Source organism: Trematomus bernacchii, unplaced genomic scaffold (assembly GCF_902827165.1).
Source record: "Trematomus bernacchii unplaced genomic scaffold, fTreBer1.1, whole genome shotgun sequence".
Lineage (NCBI taxonomy): Eukaryota > Metazoa > Chordata > Actinopteri > Perciformes > Nototheniidae > Trematomus > Trematomus bernacchii.
This window is the reverse complement of record NW_022987905.1, coordinates 1641591-1661898: the sequence shown is the minus strand read 5'-3', so window position 1 is coordinate 1661898 and position 20308 is coordinate 1641591. Positions and strand designations below refer to the sequence as shown.

Genomic DNA, 20308 nt, shown 5'->3' with positions numbered 1-20308 from the left:
ATAAGTTTTCGAAATTCTAGTTAAAAGCGATTTAATGTATACTCTTTAGCTCCGTTTTTTTTTTGAAGTGGCTTTCCTCCACCCTAAAATATATAATGTTCTCCACAGCAGTTGTTCTCATCTCCCCCTCTTTGATGAAGCCATCAAACCCCCTGAAGAGGCCGAGCTCTCCCAAACAGAGCTCCATATTTCCTGCTCAATAATCCTCTTTGAGCACCGCGGCTTCCGAGGCACCAGAGGGTTCCATTTATTCCCAATTCTTTAGATGATAATCGGTTCGCCTCCTTTCGGACTCCGACATTATTTGAAAACCCTTCCTGCACTTGGGTTTCCTCACAGGGATTAATCGTTTTATATTTATGTTAGATAAAAAGAAACTCATTTTATGACCTCATATATTCAAGCAAGTATCTGCAGGAATTTGCAATATCTAAACGAGTTGTTAAAGACAGGCGTAAAATAGCACATGACACGATATGTGTGCCACAATTAAAGGGAGATTTACATGCATATAAAACGATGTTATTGGCACAAATGTTTCTTTCAACATTTAATTTAAAGTGCCGGTAGCCTATGTGTAGTATTTATTACATTAATGTCAGGATCATCAGCCTGTTTGATCTGACTGACACATACTATTTAAAAATAGATATTCTCTTCAAATAAAAAATATTTGGGGAAAAATCATGAATTTAAAAACGAGTCACAGATGTGTTTTGTTAATGTATTGTTAGTAGGACAGTTAGTTGTATACTCGGCATGCTTTATACCGTGCGCACAATTGTTGATTAATAAATCAAATATTGCGTCATTATTCTTGGCAACTCATTCGAGAAAATGGCACAGCTGACCTGGCCTTTAACCGAAGTTTTACTAACTATTTTCTCCTTTAGAAGCAGCCTCTAATGTTTTTCTTGTAGGCTCTAAGAAGTATTCTCTAGCAACAATATATTTCAAATTTTGCGTCAAATGTTGTTATTATAATAATTATTTGTATATGTAATATTAACAATCATGATGTCATTTAGATGATTACATAAAAAAAAATGCACGGTTGAATCTAAAATTGTTAGTCATGCAAGAGAACCGATTGACTGGCTCGAAACACAACACAACCTATTTATTTGTTCAGGGTTTAAGAATAAAGAAGAACATAAAGAAAGAAAAGATAATTGAACTATTATTTGTCTGTGGTACGGCACTTCAAGTGTTTCTTTCTCTGTAAATCCAAAGTCAAAATAACGAATATATATTGTATTGTACTAATAAAACTTAGAGTAGCCTAATCTGAGTTAGTCAAGTTAATAAGAAAATAAATGGGACACGTTGTAATTTATATCTAAACTAATAATACAGCCAATAATACAGACTCATAGCTTGATCCATACAAAGTTTTTAAATAACAGCAGTCCGATTTTAGTTAACCTTAATCGGAAACGGTGATTATTATTCGGTGTAACATAGACTTGAAGAGATTTGTAAATTGTTGAAACTATGACCTAAATCTGACGAAAAACATAGCTTTTTGGAGTCGAATTAAGAAATTGCAGGCTTCAATTTATATGTAAAATAAATCAGAGAGAAAGAGAAGACCAGTTTTTTTGTGGTAGGAGGAGTGTTTGCGAGGTGGCCATGTGTATGCAGCTACAGTTCATGAATGCATTTGTAAGAGCGCGAGAGAGAGAGAGAGAGAGAGAGAGAGAGAGAGAGAGAGAGAGAGAGAGAGAGAGAGAGAGAGAGAGAGAGAGAGAGAGAGAGAGAGAGAGAGAGAGAGAGAGAGGTTAGTTAGAGCGGTAGAGATGAATACAGGGATGGTTTATATAGCAGTGGGTGTGAGCGCAGATCGCAGTCAGTTGATAACAGTGTGTGTGAGCTCAAGTTGAAGACTATCTTCCCCAGGACACTTCAGAGAGAGATACACTGCATTTAGGAAGACAAACAATGAGTTATTTAAACGCATGAGCTACAATAATCGCATTTGCCACACGGTTAAACCTGCAGAGCTTTAGATATTACTGAAGAGAAGCTATAGTGCAGCGAACAGCGACACATCATGCACTGTCAAGCGGAGCTGAGGCTCTCCTCCCCCGGCCAGCTGAAGGCGACCAGGCGGCGCTACAAGACCTTCATGATCGACGAGATCCTCTCCAAGGAGACTTGTGATTATTTCGAGAAGCTTTCTCTCTACTCCGTGTGCCCGTCGCTCATTGTACGGCCGAAGCCTCTCCATTCATGCTCAGGTAAGAGGACTCTTGTTTGTGACTAATTTAGAATTTAAGAAATAAGAACAAAATAGCTAATATTGAATTTGAAGATGTGAGAAAACAAGTGTTGGTTTAGACATTCTGACTCTTTTACGCATGAGATCAGGTTTATTATTACTCTTGGTGTTATTGAAATTTGAAAAAAGATGATACAATTGGTGCATGAATGAGAACATTTTAATATAAGGTGCATACCGTTTACATTCTATGGGGGACAGGTGAAATGTACATTGTTTTGAAGTGTATTGCTGGTGGAATGACAATATGTGTTTCGTATTATCAAGTTTAAATTAGTTTAAAAAAAAAAAACATGTACTGTGCATGCAACTTTACATATAGAAATAAGGAATATAATATTGTTGTGACAAGTTCAAAGCATCTATAATTTATCATCACGGAAGTTTATTAATTTGCCTCAGATGTTCTCTTTTAAAGAGTTAGTTTAAAATTAATTTATGCATGCTTCCTCCCAAAAGTTTCAGCACCTTCTCATTGTGTACTTCACATTATAAATCACTGTGTTGAAAGTGTTGAAAATCAAAGACATGTAGAGAGAGTGGATGTCAGTGATGCTTCAGGGGTTTTGTTGAACTGATGAATGACTGAACTGATAAGGCGTTGTTTTTACACAAAAAGGTAATTTAAGTGGCACTGGGATGAAAAACAAACTAGAAGCCCGGGGTAGTTGTCTTTAAACTGCAGTTTATTTGTTTTAATTTCAATGGATTATTTCTCTTAAACTAGTGGCCTTAAATAATGCATTTTGCTGCTCTTGGACATTTACAAATGAGATCTTGTAATGTTGCTTTGATAGAAATGTGACCTTAAGCAAAGTAAAGTTGAGAACAAAAAAGGTGTCCATATGGTTACCCAATAAAATATTATACCCTTATTTATCTCGATTTAAAAAGAAATATGGAATAAAAAAGTAAAAATTAAATTGGAAGATTCACTTGAACGACGATCACTCTCCTCCCATTTCTTCCAGCTTGTGAAGTGCTTTCTCTCATTTCCCTCTCCTTTAGATGGTCATTATCTAGATCTCTGATTGACAGATGGACTGACATTTTCAGCCCTTTAGCTTTGTCTTGTACTGGTTGAAAGTAACCAAAATAGTAGGACAAAGCTGGGATCACACAGCACATGTTACATGTCAAAACAAAACGTCTGGTGCGATACTTAATTGTACCTCCAGATGAATCCAAACAACTGAACGGCTACTGCACACTCCAGTAACCATTAGGATAATTGCTCCAAAGTCTGAAATAATAGCCACTGCAATTTGATGATGACAGCGGTGGGTGGATAAAAATAGGGGAAGCGATTCCCTCATCCAACAGATATGGATGGGTGTATGGGAGAGGGCACTATGACTGGGCTTTGGCACCCCTCTGTTGCGATGGATAGAGTAACCCGCCCTGCATATTAGAACACTGTGCCCACCACTTATTTGTAGCTGCTGGGGTGTGAGACACAGTATATTCCCTAACATCAATGGCTTTTCGTGCTGGATATAGAAGCTGGCTGGCTTGCAGTTCCTGGGCCACAAAGAGGCTCCTGCGTGGATCCTGAACGGGGAAAGTTGGAATGTTATAACCCTCTGCTGCCAGTGGAGGCCGCTGAAAGACAGTGAAGCCTATTAAGCTGCCTGAAGAAGGAATGAATTGTTAGTTTTGTTTTCTTTATCTCTGGTATGACATTCAAACATACCAACATAATTGTCTTCCTGTGGTTTCTCCTGTGACACTTACATTTGTATCGCAGCGTATTTTGAATATAATTCTTAACAGTGAAAGGGGCAGATGCTTGTAAAGCTACTTCCACGTCAGTTACAGCAGGATCAGAGACAATGAACCCTGGCCTGGTGCTGAACGGTGAACGACGTAATGACAGGTTACAGAATAAAACATCTTAAAGATTATTCATTTGAATGATAATCACCACCTACCATTTCTTCCAGCTTGTGAGTGCTTTCTCTCATTTCCCTCTCTTTAAGATGGTCATTATCTAGAACTCCAATGACAGATTGACAGATAGACTGACTTGAGTATTTCTCTTGTGATACTTAACTTTGTATCACAGCCTATTTGTACTTTAATTCTTAATAGTTAACGTAGCAGATGCTGGTGGAGTTACTTCCCCAGTTACAGCAGGATCAGAGACAATGAGCCCTGACCTGTTGCTGAACGGTGAACGACGTAATGGCAGGTTACAATATTTCATTTGGAGGCCCATCTTTCAGCAGGACCCAGGGCAGGGCTTTTAGTGGTGCTTTCTGGAAGAGGTGAGAGAGATTAAGATCAACTGTGGCGTAATCTCACTTGACAGCATGATGAAAAAAAAACAAAAAGGAGAAAAGTAAAAAAGTGTGCGCAGGCGGTTACAGGAGTTAGGTACAGGCTGAAGGCTTATAGGAGAAATCCAAGAGAGCAAAAGGTTTTCATCCCTTCTTAAACCCTAATCCTCTGCGCACAATAAAGTCTCCCATTAAGCATAAAGCCAGTTTAGAAGGTTGATTACACCCATGTCAACACACACGGGCAAGTAGGCACACACACAAAGGCAAAATGCGTGCACATCTTCCATTTTTGGCAAAAAAAAAAAAAAAAGATTGACAACCCGCCCAACCACTGCCATTAGATTTTTTTTTATCTCAACAAGAACCAGATCCAAAATAATCTGGATCAGGTTTCAGATTAAACAATTAATGCGAATGTGTAATGTAATGCACGGTGTACAGTTTCAGCAGGAGGGTTCCTCGTAAAATAACCTGACAATAAAACTCAACAGGATGTTTCTTTCACTTTCCTTCTACCATTCGTTAAGAATTGGCATTACTTCACTTCAATCTGTCATGTCCTTGAGGTGAATAGTTCAGATTAAAGCAATGAAATTAGGGAGATAAATAAGATGTGTGGTCTGTTTCTCTACCCACCTAGGAAGAGTTGAATTTGCGATCAAACGGTCGTGGAAAAAATTAATTGAGAAGCTTCCTATCTTCCTATCTGTCACCACTCAGTTTACACCCAAAACAGGGCAAACGTTCACTACACTCATCATAGCTTAGCAAGAAATCATCCTTTTTAGCGTCCCATTGCCAAACACGTGTAGATGTTTTTATAAGGAGCATGCTGATGCAGGAAATATGGTTCGTTAATACAACCAAATGTCACAGTAACTACTTGATGAATGGCACCAATTATTGGTACAAAAACCAACGCCTCTTTTTGATCTATTCTTAGCCGGTATGTCTTCTCTAACGGTCACCATAAGCACTTGTGCCGGTCCTTACATTCCATCTGTGATTATCAAGCGTATCAGTGGGCTTCTGCATGGGGCTGAGTTGCTCTCTTGCAGCTACTCAAAACCGTTTATTTGTAGACTATTGACAGGACACTGGCTCTTGTCAACGACGTGTCAGAGAGACATCTTCCCCGTCAGTGGAAAGTCACCACGAAGACTGACATTTCCCTCTTCGCTATCCATCTCTTCTTTCTTTCTCTTTCCCTCTGAGGGACTGTCCGGAGACAACCTCAAGCTCTCTGTTGACAAGAGATTTCCTGACACTCATGAAGACAAACTGAGATGATTCTCCCATTCAGAATGACACTTCCCCTTCTCATCTTCATGTGACAGTCCCCCTGTAAAGCAACTCAACGATTCAACGATATGGAACATTTACACACCTGATTTAAGGAGAGAGCAATATAAAATGGAAAGGAATAAATGGAGAGGATACAGCGGGAGAAGAGTGGTCTTCTTGTCTAGACTTGTTGCAATAGCAGCAGTCTCACGCTGGAGGATTAGTAATGACCTCAGCACCTTAACATGATGTCATGATGAGCCCAAGGCAGTGTCTGGTGTGTGTGTGTGTGTGTGTGTGTGTGTGTGTGTGTGTGTGTGTGTGTGTGCGTGTGTGTGTGTGTGTGTGTGTGTGTGTGTGTGTGTGTGTGTGTGTGCGTGTGTGTGGTGTGTGTGTGTGTGTGTGTGTGTGTGTGTGTGTGTGTGTGTGTGTGTGCGTGCGTGTGTGTGTGTGTGTGTGTGTGTGTGTGTGTGTGTGTGCGTGCGTGTGTGTGCGCGTGCGTGAGTGTAGAGTAACTGTGTCTATACCTGCAGATGCACTTGAATGCGGTGCTTATGCTCCTCATGCTTGACTTATTTCGAATTGCCGGGGCATAATATAAATCTTTGCACAGTGTATCTGTGTTAAATACTGCATTAGGGTTCAACTGTAAGATTTAAAAAATAGACATGCTCCAACTTCTGGTAGCTTATTATTCTTCTACGTGTCCATCTTCTTCATCATTTTCTTCTACTCAGTGTCCTTACTGTTATTTCACCGGCCTTAATGATAAACAGACAGAAAACAATTGAGCAACAACGACAACATTAAAGTTAATATCTGACTTGATGTCTCCTTTGTATTGATGTGTGTGTATGCGTGTGTTTAGGTTGTGTTTTGGTATTGATAAGGAGATGAAGGAGGCAGGTGCACCACAGACCACCAACAAAACACAACTTGTATTTTCTCTGCTCCATTGACGCCTTTTATCTCCCACAATCCCCCGTGTTCCTTATCAGCACGTGCATTACAGTTTGTACTCAGTGAGCCTTTACATTTGGTTATGGGTGATTTTATATTGGAAGCCATGGGGATTTTTCTGACAGATCTCCTATTCACTTTGGTTGACCCACCCTCCCATCTTGGCTCCAGACAAATGTCACTTTTTTATTGATTCTGGCGTCTTGCTGCCTCTGTCCGCCATGATAAAAATGTGTTTGTATCGGCTGCATACATGTGCAAGAGTGAGCGAGAAACGTTTATTAGCTGAACTGTTTGATTTAGTTTTGCGGGGATTTTATTACAGCTCGTTCTGTGTCTGCAGGTTTCTCTCTGTGTACATCATGCTGTCAGGCTCAGTGTGTGCATGCTGGGAAACCAGTTATCATTTAACAACCTCTGAAAAAGAATCATTCATTTGGAAGGTTCAGGGGAGCGGTGTAAAACACAGTCTGCGTCATTGAGATCACGGCCCTCTACATGGAGGAGGTCAAAAGCAAAACACTTTTCACTGCAAACATAGGGCAATTAGAAATGAAGCCGTCTAAGCAATTACAGCCGGTCGATAACGGTACACTAAAAACCAACAGTGATGCAAAAGGATCTCTAATCATGTCCTATTTTTACTCAGTATTTATCTGCTTCTGTCTGCTCCTCAGGGTCCACCTCACTACGTGCCTACCCTCTCCTCTCGGTGATCACGCGGCAGCCCCAAAACCTGCCCCTCCACCTCGCTCAGCCGTCCTCCCCGGGCGGGGTCCCCTCACACCTGCTCTCCTCGCAGCACCCTCGAGGGTCCGAGCTCTCCCCCAGCCAGACGCCCCTCAGCATCAGCAGCGAGTCGGACACGGAGCACAGCTCGCCGCGCCTGAAGAAGCCGCGCCGCAGCCGCACCATCTTCACCGAGCTGCAGCTGATGGGGCTGGAGAAGAAGTTCCAGAAGCAGAAGTACCTGTCCACACCTGACAGGTCAGTGCAGAAACAACACATGTGATTGGATAGGTGGATAAGGAAGTACAAATGCAGGGAAATACACAAAAACCTCAAAACAGGAGTGGCATGTTTTTCAAGTACTATATATGTTCAAATTTGAGGTACTTGAGTATTTTATGCAATTTTAAACTATTGCCCAATTCCTTTTTGTAGGCAAATGTACTTTTTTTCTCCTCTACTTTATTATATAGCATCAGTTACTAGCTACTTTGCAGATTTAAATCAACTAAAAAGTGATATATACGTTTAGTATATATCAATATTATAGTAAAAAAAAAAAAAACACCTTTATTAACATTTAGCAACAATAATGTGATGAAAACATTAATGCATTAATAATTATAATCCAATATTTTCTTTCATATGATTCTCAAATGGGCCATACTGCAAAAAGAGTTCTTTCACTTTTGGTACTTTAAGTATCTTTGGTGCTGAAACTTTCCTAATATTTTGGATACAGGACTTTACTTGTGACCAAGTTTTTTTAACATAGTACTTTGGCTACTTTTACTAAGATCTGACAAACTCTTCCAACTCAGCTCCCACACACTCGCACACACACTGAAAGCAGAAACATCACATGCTAATGCTAACTTCATTGACAACTATTACGGGTTCTGTGAATACATAGAACAGCTGTACAAGAGAGCTATCAAGGTGTTTGACAGAAAGCCAAATTCATACCACCACTGTACCATCCTTGAAAAACACAATTTCTTGAGTTTTGACAATTTTAAGTCTTTTAAAAGTATGTGTTTTTTTTATAAATGTTTACATGGACTAAATGGATAAATGTCATGTTCTTATATGTTGTATGTGACGGGACTACGGATGAAAATTAGCTCAAAGCTAAAATCCGGCTCATTTACACTTGTAAGCATTATTTTGTTTTAAAGTGTTCATCAATGTGCACTGTCCCGATTCAAATAAACGATTAAATGAAATGAAATGAAATTAAATTAGTTACATGACATTTAACAAAGCCACTGATGTGTGAAAGGTAACTGCCACAGTTTTTACATTTCAACCAGATGTAAAAAACGCTTACAGCTTGTAGGCGTCACTCAACTGTGACATTTTGATAACCTGCATACCTGGCATAGAGCACATTATGAAAGCACAGCAAACGCACATTTATAAAGCCGCAACTGCAATTATCAAGCGGTGGTTAACCCAACATCATAATTTTTGATTTATCCTGTGGGGAACGCTAATGTAATGTGAATTTTGTCAAAGCCAGAGCATTACCTCATCATTCTAGTTGAGACAAGAGGAATGTTTTAACCCTGAGCTCTCCATAAGCAAAAAAAGCCCCAACAAAGAAACACTGCCTTATTCAAGAGAGCAGGGACGGACGCCAACACAAGCACACACACACACACACACACACACACACACACACACACACACACACACACACACACACACACACACACACACATGTATTACATTGATTTACTGCCAATCATTTCACACATGTGCAGGTGTATAAAAAGAACATTTCTACCATAATATGAAGTAATCTACATGTTAATATCCATGTCTTAAGTTCCATTTTTCGGTTCAACTTGTGGACCTGACATGAGGTTAGACGTTATTTTATTGAACGGCTCACTTTTATATTTTGCCTGCAGGCTTTTTTTCCAATATAACTCAGAATAATATTGAGCCATATATGTTATAAAAACGTTCATTCACATGCGCAGTAGGAATTTTAAACTGCCTGTGAGCCTTTGCATCAAGCAGAAATTGGAAGTCTGCACACTCCCCCCATTACTCATCCATTTTTTTATTGAGAGTAAATCAGCTGGGATTAAAAACAGAAACAACTTCATGTAAAGTATCTGCATGCATTTAGAAAGGCAAATAGCTACACAAACATCTTACACAATGTATCCTGTTGGCAATGTATCTGCCAACCCCATCTCATCTGAAATAAACCAGATTTATTTGTCATGGCATTTACATCCCGTCCGTGGAGAAAAACTCCCACGATGCATTATTAAATATATCACATCTTGGCTTGCCTGGAGCCGTTGGAAAGACGCCATGCCTCATCTTAAAGCAGAAGCCCCGAGGCTGAGCACTACTCTGTGATCAAACCCAAGCAACCTTACGAATCGCTGTGCCAAAATAATATGTCCTGTCAAAATATTAGATTCTGACACTGTGTAGAGAATTAATTAAATACCCGGTTGCAGAAAAAACATCAATATAGAAAATCCCCCTTTAAAGCCCCACATCAAAGGTGTGGCGTGCTCCTCACTTGAGTTTGTTATGATCAAGAGATAACTTTTATTTTCTCTCCCTTCTCTTGGCTCGTAACCTGTGCGGTTTTTAAAACTGAGACGACAAGAGGAACCAAAACCAAAAATATCCCTGAAAATACTTATTTATATCATACTGTAGATGAATAATGATTTTAAGCAGCGTTCAATTATAATAATTAGTACCTTAATGATCCCCACTGTCATCATCATCATTGTGGAAAAACTTTTCGGATACACCAAAGATTCCCTTTATGAAATGTGCAACAAAATTGCCTGCAGGGACTTCGATAATGTTTCTGTTGCTTTGAGTGTGTGGTTTCTCTCCATTGAAAACTAATGACCATAAATAAGAGGGTTGTTTTCTTTTCTGCAATTACTTTTCCTTGCCTCCAGTTGTTGAACGGCTACAGACTGGGGCACGCATGATAGTGAAGTGTGATAGACAGCTTGATTGCCTTCATGTCTGGTGTTTTTTGAAGCACAGACCCATACACGCACATGAAAACCATACACAGGGTTAGGGTATAAGGGTTTGTAGATGATCCCTTGAATTTAAGGGGTTTGTATCTGCTCTGCTTTTTAGATTCTGTTCACGCCTTTTTCTCCGTCTCGGCTTCCACTTTCACCATTACATGAAAGCCAGTTCCTTTCACTGGGGGTTTGTGGTGGGGGTGTGAACCCCTTCATCTGACTACGAAGAGTAGCGAATAGGAAATCTCATTTTTAAGAAACCCAGATAAACCTTCATTTCCTTTACAAATTGATGCCGTGTCCACTTTATCTGTCCCTTCCTGAAGTATCACATCACACACATCCAATAGCCCTATTAGTCATGGATCAACACATGTGGTGGATGCATTCAGAGTTTCCTCCAGACTGCCCCAATCGTCTGACTACATGCGCTGTGATTGGATTACTGACTTCTGTACAGATGTTTGAAACAGTGCTTCCTGAGCTGCAGGTGTCAAACTGCAGCGACTAGCAGATCAGCTTTGATGTGAGATTCAAAGACTGAGTATAAGAATAGGACTTATACTGTACTTAAAGGTTGGGTAGGTAAGTTTGAGAAACCGGCTCGAGATACACTTTTTGTTATATTCCATGGAATGCTCTTAACACCCCGATAGCAATGAATATCTTAAGTGCTTTGACAAAAAATCCATAAAAAAATGTCATCTGTGGAAGCCGTAATACTGTAAAAAGTACGACCAATCATTTTAGCCGGCCCGGCTAAAATAACTGGATGGCCTACCTGCCTGTCAGCCTTCCATCTGTGCACAAACTTATCTCGTGCCCTCATTGGTCATGTGCGCGTTCGTGTGTGTTGGAGGAGGGGCTCTGTAAGGAAGTGGCAGATTTTTTCCGGCTGTGTATTTTCAAATTCTAGCGATCTCGAGCTGGTTTCTCCAAAATTACCTACCCCACCTTTAAGCCTGAAATCCTGGCAACCTCTAGGCATGAAACTGCGTTATACAGTATACTGACTAGAAGGTAAAAAACACAAATAGTGTCAAGATTCTTATAGTTTCTTTATGCGCCTATCATTGGGAGAAAAGGGCAGAGACACCTGTCTTTTTGCTGATTTTTAAAGCATGTGACTATCAGGGTTTATATAGCCTGTTCAAGTTAAAGAAGTACATGAAACGTCCATCTAATGTGCATTTCTTTTTCATTTGTGATTCGCAGGTTAGACCTGGCCCAGTCACTTGGCCTCACACAGCTCCAGGTGAAGACATGGTACCAGAACAGGCGTATGAAGTGGAAGAAAATGGTAAGAGACATACACATTGTCATCTTTAAAAGTATGTTTTTTTTTTTAATCAAAACGCATTGATTTAACTGCTGACTTAACAATCCATGTAAACCTGGTTTGAACTATACATGTAAGAGGAGCAAACGGTATGACAGGAAGGGAGGGTGTGGTGTGAGGTGTGTCCGATGATGACTGCAGGGAGAGCAAACACTTCTGTGAGGTCAACAACTCAGAGAACAAAAAATAGGCTGAAATCGTCAAAGATATATGAGTGCACAAGGGGCAGCTAGAAGCAATACGTCTTCTCCTAATTACTATAATAGCAACTGCTGCCGCCATTTGTCACCAGTCCACTAAGATTGTCTCTGTGTTATTCTAGGTGCTCAAAGGAGGTCACGAGGCCCCGACTAAGCCCAAGGGAAGACCCAAGAAGAACTCCATTCCAACCACGGAGGAAATCGAGGCTGAAGAGCGAAGAGTAAAGGTGGAGCAGGAGGATAAGATGAGGTGGGTGACAAAGGAGTCAGTGCTGGGTCACGGAGGAGAGGCGTCTCAGAGTGAACCTCAAGATCTCAGTTCAGAAACTCACACTCCGGCCGCGGCGATGGGGGGGTCCGAGCGGGAGCTGCCCCTCCTGATGCAGCCAGAGAGCCACGCAGCTAGCTAAGCCAGGACAAAACCAAAGACTGAAGCCAACCTGAAAACAAATAGTGCCTCAGGATCACTGTAAAAAGCCTGTGTGGTGTTTCTTTGCTTTAGGGATTTGACTGGAACCATATTGCTGGAGTCCAATCTTTACCTAATGCAGCCTTTTTTTGTGTTTTAGATAACGTACAAAGAGCTAAAACGCATAGACACCGATTGCACTGGTAATGTTTTTGGCCTTAACATTTTCATTTGAACAGGTGCCTGGTACAAGGAGCGTAAATCTGTCAGATCAAAGCAAGTGTCAAAGCAAAACAGGTATCACCGCATCACCTTATTGTGCATTACAGTGATCAAACACCGCCTCCAAGCTGCCTCACATAGTGCATGTGCCAAAATATCAAGATTTGCCTTACTGTAGTGTCTCTGTATATCCATGTATTATAAATGACTTCACTGCTAAAACCTATAACATTAAACGGCTATGGTGCCTTGTCGGTCTCAGAGGAAAGCATTTAAAATGTGGGTAAAATAACTATAAAATGCAAGTATATATTTTTTACAGTGGTTTTCGATTACAAGTGCCGTTTTTTGAGACAGAGTTGTAACGTTTTGAAGAACACTTCCATGTTTACATTGGAGTTCTTCTGCACAGCTTTAAGGTGTTTATTATTTGGTCAGTAAAGCTTGCCTTTTTTTATTTTTCAAATCTGAACAATGTCTGCCAAGCCATACACTGTATCATACTGTAGAAATGTGTATAAAGTTGAAAATATATGGTCTTTTGGATATAAATGTAAAACAGTATTTTTAACTGCTGTTTTGAATTGGATTAAAATCGTTTGTATGTATGTTACTGCCGTCCCTGAGCTTTCTTTCTCCAAAGTTTCATGGGAGTTGTCACGAGGCCACAAACACTCTTAAGCTGTCAGAGATTTTCAGATGGAATAAATCATAACCTGTGCTAGACTCACGGCATATGCTGAACATTTAAAATCTCTAAGACCTTTTTTAGCCTGCAGGCCGAGTACCCAAATCACTATGTTAGACTTGCATTAAATAACACTGTCTCTAACTGCCTGTCACTGACTTCTCTTGTACACATGTACTCTCTTCCCTCCAAAGAATTGTAATTAAAGCCTTTCACTTTTTGAATTATACAGATTTATTTTTATTTGTTATTGTTTAATATGAAAAAGTGCAGTATTTTTCTGATGTAAATAATGCTTGTTTGGTAAGCTTGCTTGCAGTTTTTTTTAGGTTTGTGTACAATCATTTTTACTATATACAAGTGTGTGTTTATGTATTTAAATACACTTAATAAAAAACAATCATATAAATTCCACTTGTTTTTATTTGATGCAGTTCCACAAATAACTAAAGTTGCCTACAGGTCAAAAGTGCTGTCACGTCATGCTAAGTGTGTGTGTGTGTGTGTGTGTGTGTGTGCGTGTGTGTGTGTGTGTGTGTTTGTGTGTGTGTGTGTGTGTGTGTGCGTGTGGCCTAGCATTACTATACTTGTGGGGACCTAAATCTGTTTACACAGTCACGTGTGGGGACTCGCCTCCCTTATGGGGACACAATGGAGGTCCCCATGAGGGGAATCATTAATTTTAGGGTGAAGACTTGGTTAGGTTTAGGGTTAGGGTTAGGCATGTGTTGGTTATGGTTAAGGTTAGGATAAGTCTCCAGGAACTGCATGTAAGTCAATGTAATGTCCCCTGAAGTGATGTATACATGGTATTTTGTGTGTGTGTGTGTGTGTGTGTGTGTGTGCGTGCGTGTGCGTGTGTACGTACGTGTGTAAAACAAACAGTTACTGTAGGTTGAAGTTCGGGCAGATCCATTACTGAGGAAGCTTTTGAAGATGTATTATCTGTAGTCAGAGTTTGCCATAAATCACGATCAAGAGAACAAAGCATTTTAAGCACTTTGTGTTTTGACATTTATCATCTTTATCTGCAGAGCAAACAGGTTGGCCTGTATTGAACCTGCAGGCTCCCTACGACCCAGAGCCCGCCTGAAGAGTATTTTGAGTGCCTGATACCGGACATGGATGGTTTGTAAAGTAAACAGCACAAGTTTGCATTGAGTGAAGTGTGTGTGCGTGTGTGTACGCCCTGTGTAAACATTGTAAGTATGCTTCATGTGTGTGCGATGCATTCATCAGAAGAAGCTGCCACACTTCCAAGAAGAAGTGTGGCAAAAAATCGAACAAAAAAGTGACTTATCTTGTGTTGTGTTTTCTTGTTTTTTTCCTTTGCAATACAAATTGATTTATGCAGCACCTTTTTCTTCCTGTTGGAGCCTATTTAGAAGCATAGTTGCCGTTTTGGCACAATTGTTGAGTGTGATTCCAACTAATGCAAACACATACAGTTTGAATGCGATGGTTTTGATTTAGTGAACTTGTTTAGAACAATCCACCTTAGCAGTTTAATATTACGCAAGGGACCTTTATATTTAATTGAATGACTAATAAAAACATTAGAAGCATAGGTATAACGTGAAAGGTGTGTGCATGGATTCCTATAAACAATTAATAGCTTTCATTTTGTAATATTAGTCATAACCCTTGTATTGTCCTGTTTGCTTTTATTATATGAAGAAGAACATTCAACTGCCAGTTTAAAGGAACTTGTATTACGCCTTAGATAATTTATGTTAACAACTGTTGACATATACAGTACAGCAGCTATTTATTGGAATATATTAAACTTTGATTGTTCAGAACTGGCCTTGCCCTTTGCTTTTGCAGAATGAGCCGTGACTCACCTCCTCGCCACTTGGTTAAATTAAATATAATAAAAAAAAGGAAAAAAAAGCCACTGGAGCATGGTAAGTGTATCGGCCTTAATTGCAGGGAATGAGGACGAACATTTTCTTATTAAATATCCTTTGTGGACACACAGGCTCTGGCAGGCAGGTCTGTGATAAACCGCACTTTGCATGTCTCCACAGGCCGCTGAGCTGCAGGCTAATTGTTGTGTGGTGAGGTGAGACACTGGCGGCCTAATTGGAGAACCAGTTTTTTTCTCACAGGTCCTGGTTCAGGCGCAGGTCACAGGAGTGGAGTGCTGTCAAGCCTAGCGACCCCCCCACACTCCCTCCTACCACTAAGACATCCATTGCACACCTTTAACTGTCAGCTTAGCGTTCACTCAGGTAGTTAGCAGGGGGCTGATGTGAGGGGAGGAGTGGGTGTAGCTCACGGTGTGTCACCCTCGTTTGTGTCATGACAGAGGAAGTTATCTCTAAATGTTGAGTGCAGGAGCAGCAGCAGGGCTTACCAAAGTCAATAAAGGCGGATGCTTTCTACGACGTGCACAATGCTCACCATTGTCTTGCATTAGCAGTTGAAGAGAGCAGTAATCATCGGAAATAGCAGGAGGATCACCTCCTCTCAAAGGAGCATGTGTGAGACACGTGGCTGTGTCTATGAATCTGTTGAGCAAGATTTAAGTAAATAAATCCTTCTGGTGGAATGTTAGTAACAAATACAAATCATATTTACATTAGCCTTCGTAATATCACTCTTTTAAGACTCTAGTTTCAAACTCATATTAGCAACATTGCATGTGTTCAGATACATTTTTAGTGGACGCAAAGTGCAGAGGAATGCCACATGGCTTGTAATTTACCATTAGTCTGAAAGTGCAAGCTGTTGATGGTTGCATACATTGCATATGGATGTTGTCATCAAAGTGAAACCCTTGTGAATAACAAACTGTTTTCCAGCACTTGTTTTCTAGACAAACAGTTCAATCAACATCTGGTATCCTACACATTACTTGATTCAGTCTGATTGAGTTTTTTGCTACTGTTGAATAATGAAAAGTGGACAAGACTTTGAGTTCAAGATTGTGTTCTGTAAAGTGTCGTCTGTGAACAACAGAACTAAAAAACATGATCAAACTTTGTTATTTCACCTTGTACTGGTACGTGGTACGTTGCAGGTAATGAAATACAAAGGCTGGTTTGAGTAACAGATCAGAGAGTTTGAAAGAGACACCAAAAACACTGCAGAAAGTTTTTTCTTTAAATGTGATATCATTTTACAACTCTGCAAAGCCCTCGGCAAGAGGGAAATCCATCCATCCCAAGATAAATAGTAGAAATACGATGATCATAAATGACTGCTGGCACTCACTTGTTTGGCCTCTGCAGTACATTAATGGATGACGCTGCAGTGTTACAGCAAACATTGGGCCAGGTTCAGCTTTTTATGGCAAACAGCCCTGTTTTTTTTTTTTTTGCTCGACCCTTCACATTGACTAATTGAGTGATCCCATTCAAATGAATCCGGGGGCGGCATATTTTCATACAGAGCTGTTTTCTGTAAGAACATGACTATAGACTCAAATAGGCGTATCCCTCTCACCTTGATAGATCGTTGACAGGATTGTTCGCATCGTTTAGAAATTCATTTCAAAACTCACTGTTTTGACCTGATTCTGAATACATGTTTCTGGATGCCCTTGGCAGTTCTACTTTACTTGCAGACGGTTTTATTATTTGCATCATCAACTAAGAAAAGCAAATTGATATTCTTTACATGTAAGGGAATCTGATTCTTTAATTGACTTTGAACAAGTTAGGACAAAGGCCTTAAAATACAGACAGTTAACTCAGTCAGGTCAGGGTTTCATTGGGAAATCTATATCCCAAGATTTCCTAAATAAAACTACCTACATGTAAACATCCAACATCATCCATTGCCCACTAGAGGTCACTACCACAGATTTAGAAGTAAATGAAGGTGAAGGGTTAGTTATTAATGGAAGTCAATGGATTGCTTTACTGTACCTATTTTCAAAAATGTATTACCTAAGAGCAGAAATCTAATAACACAATGTTGCGTAACAACCCAAAAACGTACAGACTGAGTGTGCTAAGCATGCCCCTGTTGATGTACTGGGGGATCTTTTAGCCTAATGTATTTAGTGCGTTAATTACAGTGCTGCCCGCCTCTCTGCCGTCTGTCGGTAGCTCATGCTCTGGTCAACATGTCTGGGAGAAGAAGACACTGCCTCCCACCTCGAGGCTCTCAAGCCCATAAATCAACCAGTAAGCATTGGTGTGTGTGTGTGTGTGTGTGTGTGTGTGTGTGTGTGTGTGTGTGTGTGTGTGTGTGTCTGCGTGCTGTTTTGCTGCAGGGATATCGAAGGGCTTGTTATGGAAGTCATGATCACTAGCTCAGGGGTGTATATCCGTCTGCTGAGGAGGTGGGTGGTAATAGACCTGTCAGATGAGTTTTACCCAGAAGCTACGGCGTGCTGCTATGTCCAAATCACTTCAGACTCCCCCAAACCCCAGAGACCTCCACGAAGATCCCTGTCAGGAATGGGCTTACCCCCTACACTGCTAACAGCCTAAACATGTGTGAATGTAAAAGATAACGGGCGGGTTTGAAAGATTTTGTTTCTTGATTTCACATCAGATAAACTTTACATTTTTGGTGACCAATATCATTGCGTGTCTACAGTTATTTCCGTTTTAAATAACATTAAGATGAGCTGTCCAATTATTGTCCAATAATTCAGAGCTTTCAAACCAGCCCAAGAATAGCATTGAACTAATCAACATTTCTTTAATGACATAATGTCAACGACTGCCAATGCAGGAAGCACTGTTCCCTTCATGTAAGGATGTGGAATTGAAAAAAATCTGTTGCATTAAACATTGAAATGTAACCCTAACCCTAAACCGTTTGGTGGTAATCCAAATGTTAAAACAGAAATGGTCTGCCACATTGTCCTCTGATCATCCAATCTATTTGCTTTGTTGTTCACATGATATCAAGAATACATAAATGATATGTAAAGATGCTTAAAAGTACAACAACAAAGCACACAATATGAAATATACACATGTTTACAATGTGTTTCATATTAGACGATTATTAGTGCAAACTATTGCAGGACGTTAACCCGAGAACCACGGACCCAAACCCATATAAAACCTTCCAGTGGTACTGTGCTTGCAGAAAATACTCTATTTATGACAAAACCTTTACAAACAGCAACAACTACATTACATTACATGTCACTTGTTAGACACTTTTATCCAAAGCCACTTACATACATTCAGTGCTGTGGACAATCCCCACAGGAGCAATTTGGGTGAAGTGTCTTGCCCAGGGACACAACGACATGCTGACTGCAGTGGGATTCGAACTTGCTACCCCCTGATTCCAAGTCCAGCACACTATCCACTGAGCCACAGCCTCCCTCTAACTAACTAACTAAAACTAGAACTTTAGAAAAATCCAAAGCGAGACGAGGGCCATGTGGGTGGTGGGTACTCTCGGAGTTTCTCGCTGTGATCATAACTCATTCTCAGGGACAGCTGAGTACAAGGGAATCCATACAAAATCCTGCAAAGCCTGCTGTTCTGATTTTCTTTTTACCATGACCTGATATGGCCTTTTCTTTCTTTACTTTGCTTTACAGTAACAAATGTGTGGCACACAGGGGAGAATGTTTTCAGCTGGCAGATACTGTACATATATCTAGAAAAGCTCTTTCTCCCAAACCGACATGAGGCAGAAAGTTGCATGTTGTAACCACCATACTTATTATACCATAACTAAATATGGGACGTTAAGCTTGTTTTATATTTTACAGTGCAAAACAAAGCATTTTAACTGGATTCCACACACTCATAGAGGGATACTTCTTTGCACATATACATTTTAACTTCACCTTCCCGTCGTGTCTCTTTCTTTACACAACCTTCTCTTTCTCCTCTAGGCTTTCACTCATGGTTTCCCTAATGGCAAAGAGCAGCTCCTAATGCCCTACATTTAGGGTACATGAAAAACTGAGCTCAATAGGCTTGTAATCCACATTTTATACCGAGTCCCGGGTTTATAAAGGAAGCCGCAATAAAAGCCAAGTAAATGTCAAAGGGAGTCGGGAAAATCTACACTAGTGCCGGCTGTGTAATGTGGGATCAACCAAGTGGCAGAATGACTGAGCAATTACGTATTTGTTGAAAGCTCATTTCATAGATCTGCGCCCAACTGAAATAAAACGAAGTGAACCAAGGAAACGTTTGCGTGTGTGTGTGTGCGTGTGTGTGTGTGTGTGTGTTGGTCTTCTCTTCTCTCTGCCTTCTCTAAGAGATTTTCTTAGTTCTGTATTCACATCCAGACACATGTTACCAACTCATGTCTTCTCTTCTTTGAGAGAGCAAAGAAAACTTCCTCCTTGTCAACATTTCTTTGAAAGAGACTTATTTTTTGACACAAATCCATGCCAGGCCTCATGCCTGTGCTGACAGTCGACTTTCATTTTTCTCTACGAGTGGACTTACAAAGACAAGCGCGCACTCGCGTGTGTGTGTGTGTGTGTGTGTGTGTGTGTGTGTGTGTGTGTGTGTGTGTGTGTGAGGCAGTGTGTATAGAAGAGGACTTAATGTCACTTAAATAGTGTTGTGTTGGACCAGCAGGCAGGTAATGAGCTCAGGTGAGCGATCTGTGCCCTCTTCAAATATTTCCACTTGGGGAAAAAAAAAAGGAGAAAAATAAACAGTGAGTCGGTTTTGATGATTGGCACACTGCGAGGAGCTTCTATTTTCTCAACATGTTTAGCCTCTCCTCTGTCAACTGCTTTGACAGCAGAGCATGTCAGGGATCCTATGAAGGGGCTCTGCGCTCTGGCTGGTGTCAGGGAGCAGCCAGGGGTCAGCCGTCAGTTCCAGGGTGGATTCAACCGAGGGGGGGGGTGGAGCCCGGAAAATTGGCCTGCTTCGCAAAAGCTCCTACTGATCCCAATATGTGTTTTTTATGAATGAAATGAACACAGTATTCTTTTAAAAG

The 20308-nt window shown here is 40.5% G+C and overlaps 1 protein-coding gene across 1 annotated transcript; it reads left to right on the top strand.

Annotated features, from left to right (window-relative positions):
* The first annotated feature begins 1863 nt into the window (after positions 1 to 1863).
* barx2 (BARX homeobox 2) lies at positions 1864 to 13800 on the top strand. The gene is made up of 4 exons (XM_034114704.1): positions 1864 to 2240; positions 7485 to 7794; positions 11775 to 11859; positions 12221 to 13800. Exons 1-4 carry the CDS (start codon positions 2054 to 2056, stop codon positions 12506 to 12508), a joined length of 870 nt encoding a protein of 289 aa, XP_033970595.1. The 5' UTR covers positions 1864 to 2053; the 3' UTR covers positions 12509 to 13800.
* Positions 13801 to 20308: the final 6508 nt, after the last annotated feature.

What these genes read in the sequence shown, in the direction of transcription:
- barx2 (XM_034114704.1), top strand. Translation starts at nt 2,054, where the DNA reads ATGCACTGTCAAGCGGAGCTGAGGCTCTCCTCCCCCGGCCAGCTGAAG. An exon ending in GCCTCTCCATTCATGCTCAG is followed by an intron (nt 2,241 to 7,484) that starts GTAAGAGGACTC and finishes TCTGCTCCTCAG; the next exon opens with GGTCCACCTCACTACGTGCC. An exon ending in GTATGAAGTGGAAGAAAATG is followed by an intron (nt 11,860 to 12,220) that starts GTAAGAGACATA and finishes GTGTTATTCTAG; the next exon opens with GTGCTCAAAGGAGGTCACGA.